The sequence below is a fragment of the Rhinolophus sinicus genome, linkage group LG18 (assembly GCF_036562045.2).
Source record: "Rhinolophus sinicus isolate RSC01 linkage group LG18, ASM3656204v1, whole genome shotgun sequence".
In the NCBI taxonomy this organism is placed as follows: Eukaryota; Metazoa; Chordata; class Mammalia; order Chiroptera; family Rhinolophidae; genus Rhinolophus; species Rhinolophus sinicus.
In genome coordinates, this window is record NC_133767.1 from 17,291,467 (window position 1) to 17,299,442 (window position 7,976).

Genomic DNA, 7,976 nt, shown 5'->3' on the forward strand with positions numbered 1-7,976 from the left:
TCCATTTGTTTGGTGTCTCCTTCTTAAGAATGAAGGACCCTTTTTGGGAACCCCCCTCCCCTGCACACACACACCCAAGCAGATCCTTTACCAATTACTGGCCCCAAAGGAGTCACACCCAACCCTATACAAGACTCCGGAGAAGGAGAATGGGACCCCCACCCCCACCAGAAGTGGACTAGACCTGTCAGGATTTATTCCTGGACAGGAGAAAGGGCCGCCCGGAACAAACTCAGGGCCCTGGCTGCAGGAAGATGGAAAATGGCTGTTGAGCAGGAGTGCAAAGTGTCTGAAGAATGAACAGAGTTGAGGGGACCTGGAAGGCCATTGGATTTCAAGAGTATCTTTTTTAAAGAGTTCAAGATTCTGCACGAAGAACTTTTTTTTAAAACTGGAATCACAGAAAATAAATGTTTCAAAGAGAAAAATTTCCTCCTCAAAACAAATCCACAGCCTCCTAAAGTCACAGTGATTTTCGGCTTCCCTGGTCCCCAAGCCCAATGCCCGCCTTGTACAGATGCCACCTTCCTATAGTAGCCCGGCTTCCGCTTCATTTAACACGGCTCACAAGCATTTGCACAGGTGGCTGGCTCCTCTCGTCTCTGCAAGTCTGAGCCCATTCCATTAATATTTCATTTAGTGGCCATGCCAAAATTCACGCTACCATATCCACATACTGGACATTTGTGTTCCTTCTGCTCTTTCACTGGGATATTGGTCATAGGCAGGACTGGACATCTGGGGGAAATCCCTGCCCCCCCCATCAGTCAGAATGCATCTGTGAGCCTCCTGATACAACAACACTGACATACGATCTAGGCTTCTCCAATCAGACACCTCCACGGGAGGCTTTGAGTTGACCAGTGTTTGGGGGTGGGGGGTGCGGGGCAGAGAGAAGGTCTCTTTCTTGATGCAGAAATGGCTTCAGTGCCAACAGCAGCGGCTGTTACAGACAAGTCTCAGTCCTGGCACGTAGTGTATGGTGGTGTAGCAACAGTTTTCTTATCAGGTCAGATCAGTTCTGTGGCTTGGGAGTTATTTTTCCAGCCCATCCCACAATTCCGTAAGCTGTCGAATACCCTTAAACAAATGACTCTTCTGCTTAAACCAGCCAATGTAAATTCTGTTCTCTGTAAATCAAGACTCCTGCCTTACAGAGGATGCTACATCAACAGCTCTACAGAAATTTCTCTCCTTTTGGACTTTTCTGAGCACGGTTTCTCAAATCTCAGTTATTCATTTACCGCCTCCCCCCACATTTGCCATATATACACACCACTCATATTATCTACCAAATAGCGTTTTTGAAATGGATTCATTTTCTAAACACAGTATTTACTGTATTTATTCTTTGTTTTTTAACTAATACACATTAAAATAAATATAGCACCACGAATATGGAAAGCTTTAAGTTTCTTTAAGAAGAAAGTTTAAGTACCACCCCCAAAAATCTCATATCCCTTAGTGGCCAATAGTGTCTTAGGATAAATTTCCAGTAGGGTGACTGAGATACAGAGTGGGGACAAAGAACACCCTTTTATACTGTACCAGCCCCTCCCTAAGCAGAGCTGATGGGTTGGAGGACCAGAGGGAGAGAAGTGTTAGTATTAAGTTCCTCAGTTTAGATGAGCAGTAAAAGGATAGTTAAATGACAGTATGGTGCAGTAGTCAAGTGTACACTGTTTTGGAATTTAGTTGTATTGGGTTTCTTAATCACCCTGATACTCAGTTTTCTTACCTGTAAAATGGGGGTAATATGGGCCCTGCCACACACAGTAACGCTAGGAGCACTGACTGTGAACCAATGGGAAGCATTTGCATGTCTGATCCATAGAAGCTCGAGTTCACTGTGTCCCAAACTCTGAGCTTCAGAAGGGTGTGTGTGTGTGAGTGTGTGTGTGTGTGTGTGTGTGTGTGTGATAAATAAATATGGTTTCCCTGTCTATGTCCAGACCTTACTGAATCATCATTTCTAAGGAAGAATTTAGGGAATCTATTTGAAACAAACACCATCAAGTCAATTGAGTCTTAGGATGTGAGGAATTGTAGAAACATTAACCAGGGCTAAGCTGCTGCTATTATCATCCCAGGGTGATGAGATGATGGATGAAGGTTATTATATACTATCCTTGCACGCATTCAGTCAGTCAGCAGACATTTACTGAGCACTCACTGGGTGCCCCGTCCTGTGTGAGGTGCTAGGGACACCGTGGGGACCAGAAACGCTCCGGTTGCTCTGAAAGGTCCCTGAGGCTCACCCTCAGGTGTCATTAGGAAAATTGTGCGGGTGGGTTGGGCGACGAGCAAGGGAATTACTCCCTGGGCTCCTGAAGGCCATAGGGGTGGACAGCAAAACGTTGTCCCCGCAGGCTGTGAGCCAAGAGGGTGGATACTCGAGGGTCAAAGACTGGGGGACCTGAAGGCCCCACGACCCCATTCCTTCCTCCTCCCCAGCTCATTTCCTCTCAGAGCCAGACGTCAGGATCTCCGTATGAAGAAGATATCACTCCTGTATTCTCAGGTTACAGATAAGAAAACAAAAGCGCAGAGGAGAGATGGGTCACAGTTGAGTCCCACCCCAGAAAGGCGCCCAGGACCGTCTTTCTCAGCCTGGCCGCAGGGCCTCGTCCTACCTGCAGCTGCGGCACAAGGGCCGCCAGATCTCTCGTCTGACCCGCGCAGTGGGTCGGACACCAGGGGGTTCGCGGCCAGGACGTTCCTGAGCAGTCCGCGCCGGGGCCGCCTCTGCCTCCCGGAGGCCCGGACCCTCCCTCTGGACCCGGTCTAGCCCTCCCTCCCTCCCACACTAAGTGGAAAAACAGCCCGCCGCCCTGGGAACTACAACACCCATGAGGCTTCGGCGCGCTGGTGCATTATGGGACGGGCGCTCTACACCGCTCCCCGGGGCCGCGGGAGAGAACTGCGTGGACCTCCTCCCCCCGCGAGGCCCGAGTGCGGCGTGGAAACCTCTGTCCTTCCCCGCCCCGGAGACACCAGCATCTACCTACCTTGACATCTTCCGTCCCGCGCCCGGAAGTCGGCTAGGGCCATAAAAACTGGTGGCTAGAGGCGCCGGGATTTGCCCTCCGAGCCTTCACTTCCGCCGGAAGTGTCCTGCAGTGGCAATTGCCCTTTCCTTATTGCACGCGCGGGCAACCGGTACCGTCTTCGGGGCGGGCGTACGACCACCATGGCGGCCACCACCCTGCTGCGCGCGACGCCCCTCTTCAGCGGTGAGGGGGCGGGGAGGGCGATCGCGGCCCAGGAGCACGTGGGGGTCGTCAGGAGTGGCCGGGCTCGGCCCCGCGCCCTGACTGCAAACCTCTGCCTCGGCAGGTCTCGGCGCCGGCCCGACCCCCTTGCTGCAGGGTCTGTTGCGGTCGCTGAAGGCCCCGGCCCTGCCCCTCCTGTGCCGCGGGCTGGCCGTGGAGGCCAAGAAGACCTATGTGCGCGACAAGCCCCACGTGAACGTGGGAACCATCGGCCATGTGGACCACGGCAAGACCACACTGACTGCGGCCATCACGAAAAGTAAGCGGGGTTGGAGTGGGGGCATCGGCAGCGCCCGCTCTGCCGGCGGGACCTGGAGCCAGGGAGGCGGGGCCAGCAGAGTGGCCGCTGCAGGTGTGTAGTGGAGCCGCAGGTGCCGGAGCTCGGGTGGCCGGTGGGTTGGAAGCTGCAGGAGACAGCTTTCCCCTCACGTGAAGAACTTTGTGATGCATGCATTGGGGACGCTGAATGGCCTCCCTCCCGCCGTGGGGACTGCTTTGTAAGCAGGGGCTTTATTTTACCCTAGAGAGGTCGCTGGGCAGGACCTTGAGACCCTTGAACCTGCTTTTCTAACTCGGTTACCTTTGCTGGAGGAGTTGAGGGAGGGGATCATCCTCCTGGGTGGTCCGTTTAGGGTGAGGGACCCAGGGGTGTGGCCTGAGCCCTGCCTCCCTCTGGGACTTCAGCTGAGAGGTGTGTTCTCTTCCCTCCCTTAGTTTTAGCTGAGGGAGGCGGGGCCAAGTTTAAGAAGTACGAGGAGATTGACAATGCCCCAGAGGAGCGCGCCCGCGGCATCACCATCAATGCGGCCCACGTGGAGTACAGTACTGCTGCCCGCCACTATGCCCACACAGACTGCCCGGGTCACGCAGATTACGTTAAGGTGAGAGCGGGGCTGGGGACAGAGCCAGGAGCACCTGCTGTCAGGAACAATGAGGCTTGTGGGGAGGAGGCTAAGATACTCAAGATGTCTAGGTTTGAGACCTGTGCTTGGCTGGAGGGATGTGCACCCAGGAGGTGGCTGAAGTAGGTTGTTTCTTCTCTTCCCCCACCCAGAATATGATCACAGGCACCGCCCCCCTCGATGGCTGCATTCTGGTGGTGGCAGCCAATGACGGTCCCATGCCCCAGACCCGAGAGCACTTATTACTGGCCAAACAGGTAGGCAGAGCCTGGGCAGGAGTGGAAAGAGGAAGAATAGGGAGTGGGGCCACTTAGGACCCCATCTCTCTTTCCTGCCTGCAGATTGGAGTGGAGCATGTGGTGGTGTATGTGAACAAGGCAGATGCCGTCCAGGACTCCGAGATGGTCGAGTTAGTTGAGCTGGAGATCCGGGAGCTGCTCACGGAGTTTGGCTACAAAGGGGAGGAGACCCCCGTCATCGTGGGCTCTGCGCTCTGCGCCCTGGAGGTGAAGGCAGCCAGGCAGGGGCTGCCGTGCGTGGCAGAGGGTGGGTGGGCATCAGAGCTGTGCTGAATCTGGGTGTGGTTCTGGGTAAGCAGGATGGAAACGTCAGAGTCCTGTCACCTCCCCCCGTAGCAACGCGACCCTGAGCTCGGCCTGAAGTCTGTGCAGAAGCTGCTGGAAGCTGTGGACACCCACATCCCTGTGCCCACCCGAGACCTGGAGAAGCCTTTCCTGCTGCCTGTGGAGTCAGTTTACTCTATTCCTGGTGAGAACCGTGTCCGTTCGCATCCTGTCGCCCTGGCAAGAGCCTCCCCCAGGGTCCCTGATGGCCTGTCTTGTTCCCTCCCAGGCCGGGGCACGGTGGTGACAGGTACACTAGAACGTGGCATTTTGAAGAAGGGAGATGAATGTGAGTTCCTGGGACATAACAAGAACATTCGCACGGTGGTGACAGGTACAGGAAGCCTGGGCGCCCCGGGGCTGGCTCCAGGGTGACCGTTGTCCCTGCAGATGCCTTGTGCCTCCCCTCTGCCCCAGCCTGTCCTTCCTGGTCTCTCCTGCTCCCTCCTAGGCATTGAGATGTTCCACAAGAGCCTGGAGAGGGCAGAGGCTGGCGATAACCTGGGAGCCCTGGTCCGCGGCCTGAAGCGGGAGGACCTGAGGCGGGGCCTGGTCATGGCCAAGCCAGGCTCCATCCAGCCCCACCAGAAGGTGGAGGCACAGGTGAGGGTGCAGGTCAGGTGGGCAGGGCTGAGCCCAACTGTCCTGAGAGGCAGTGCTTCCAGCCACGTGCGGTCTCTTCCAGGTTTACATCCTCAGCAAAGAGGAAGGCGGCCGCCACAAGCCCTTTGTGTCTCACTTCATGCCTGTCATGTTCTCCCTGACGTGGGACATGGCCTGTCGTGTCATCTTGCCTCCAGGGAAGGTACAGGGGGCGGGGGGAGCGCTCTTTGTATCAGCTCTGCACTTACAGTTCTGGAGACGTGACAATATGGGTGACTTTGCTGTGGGTGGAGAGGCTGGCAGGTGACACAGATGAGACTAGCGATGAAAGGGTCTGGACCCACGGATTTGGGGTGAATGAGGCCTGATCCAGTATTCCCTGGGCTTAGCTGTACTTGCATTTATGCACAGAAAGGCTTCCATAAGACAGGTTGAGTTTCACTGTACGCAGGGCTCAGAGAAGTCCGTGACTAGGAAAGCTGCATAACCCCGAATTTCAGGCTGTGTTCTCAGGTACATTCCTGTGACACTGTCCCCTGCCCTCTCTGGCCTTCGCCTGTGCTCTGTGCCTGCCTGACAGCTGGGAGGAACCGTCCTGTCACGTCTGCTGCGTTTCCCAGCAAACAGGTGGAGGCAGGAGGGCACCCTGCAGGCCGCAGCTGACCTGTCTCTGCCCCTCAGGAGCTTGCCATGCCCGGAGAGGACTTGAAGCTGAGCCTCATCTTGCGGCAGCCAATGATCCTAGAGAAAGGCCAGCGTTTTACCCTGCGAGATGGCAACCGGACGATTGGCACCGGCCTCGTCACCGACACGCCCGTCATGACCGAGGAGGACAAGAACATCAAGTGGAGTTGAGTCTGGAACTGTGCTCAGGCTCGTGTTCAGAGCTGTGTGGCCCGTGTTCTGCTTCGGGTGCCTGTTCCAGGACAGTGGCTGCAGCGCAGCAGTTGCAGCCAGACTGACACTTGCCCTGGCCAGAGGGCCGCAGGCCTGCCAGGTGAGGTACTCAATAAACTGTTCTGTGAGTAGGAAGCTGGCCGGGGTCTCCTGTGCTCTGTGAGTTGGAAGGATGGGATGGTGGAATGTGAGAACGAGCCCCCGGAGGCACCTGTAACAGCCGGTGCTTGATGGGTCACCAGCTGTCACTGATTCCAGACAGGCTCGACAAGTTGTAGGATTTCATTTTCAACGTTGATTGGGGTTTAAAATTAAACAGGCTGTTCATCAAATATGCAGGGAGTAAAATGCTGAGATTTTTTAAAAACTTGCAATGACTGACGAGGATGCCGACTGCGAACCAAGAAGGTACCAGAGCAGCAATCAATGGGCACACCTTCGGGCGCGGGTCCTGACAAATACGTGCCTTCCACACCGCACACACACCCGTAAGCAGCCCTGATGGAGGCTCTCCAATCCCAATTCTAAACTGCCGCCTCGAAAGAAGACAACTCCTCTGCAGCCTGTTTTCCCTGCAGCCTGCGCTTGGCTTTTTTGTCCTGTCTCTAACCTAGTTTAGCTCCTACGCTAAGCTGTTTTCTGAAACGCAGAACCTGATCTGATTCTAGAGCAGAGGCCACCTGGGAAGAGGTGGAGGGAAGGACCTAGGAACTGACTAGGGCAGGTGTACTTTTCCCCTTTGTCCAAGGCGAGGCTGAAAGGTTTCACAGGGGTTCCTCCGCGGGTGGAGTTGAGTCAGCCCTGTCCACTTTGAGATTTCTGCTCTTTGGAGTAAGTTATAACCAACCTACAGTCCTCCCAGAAAGCATCGAAAGGACTCCTCAGTAACACCTGCAGCTACCTCACTCGGTAGGAGGCCTGTGTCTCTGTCTGCACCGCGCACCTCAGCCCAGCGGGAGGATTTTCCTCCTGTTCCTATCAGTGCCCCTCAACCCACTGACATCCCGACAGCTCTTCACCCTGGGACCTCAAAACTGCCCATTTTTAGCAGCCTGTCAGCTGCTGGATAAGCCTTTTTTCCGACCATTCCTCCAACCCCATGGCCACCTTTCCTATCTAACCCTGATTCTTCTGTCCTGGTCTCGGCAACTTCCTCTGGCTTTGGTCAGAGCTGAAATGCCCCTCCTCCCACTGAGCACCAGCTGCATCCTCAGTCCTAAGGCTGAAATGATCTCCATTTTGCAGACAAGAAAACCGAGGCTAGGTCAGGGAACTCCAAACTGCCACCCTGAAAAAAGAAAACACAAACACCTCTGAAGCCCATTTTTCCTACATCCTGAGCTGCTTGTCTGGTGTAACCCCTAGTTTAGCTCATGCACCTCTAAACCTGGCTCTGCCATCCCACTAGCAGCTTCATCTTTATGTCTCACGGGTACCCCAAGACCTGTCACCAGTGGCCACGCACACCTCGTGCTTTTCAGTAGAAGGAAGCAGACACAATACATGAGGCACTTACATCAGAAACTGAAATTTCAAATCACACCCCAAGAAGAGGCTGGTTCCGAGGTGAGAAAACTCGGGGGGGTTGGGTGATGCACCTGGGCAGCACCGTGGGGCCGCAGGCTACACGCCCATCTTGGGAAGCATGTCACACCACACTCGACACACCTACCACCGTA

General features: G+C 55.0%; 1 protein-coding gene across 1 annotated transcript; it reads left to right on the top strand.

Annotated features, from left to right (window-relative positions):
* Positions 1 to 2,880: 2,880 nt before the first annotated feature.
* TUFM (Tu translation elongation factor, mitochondrial) lies at positions 2,881 to 6,436 on the top strand. The gene is made up of 10 exons (XM_019754718.2): positions 2,881 to 3,233; positions 3,337 to 3,531; positions 3,987 to 4,153; positions 4,327 to 4,431; positions 4,516 to 4,680; positions 4,810 to 4,942; positions 5,027 to 5,131; positions 5,249 to 5,400; positions 5,483 to 5,602; positions 6,082 to 6,436. Exons 1-10 carry the CDS (start codon positions 3,191 to 3,193, stop codon positions 6,253 to 6,255), a joined length of 1,359 nt encoding a protein of 452 aa, XP_019610277.1. The 5' UTR covers positions 2,881 to 3,190; the 3' UTR covers positions 6,256 to 6,436.
* The last annotated feature ends 1,540 nt before the right edge of the window (positions 6,437 to 7,976 follow it).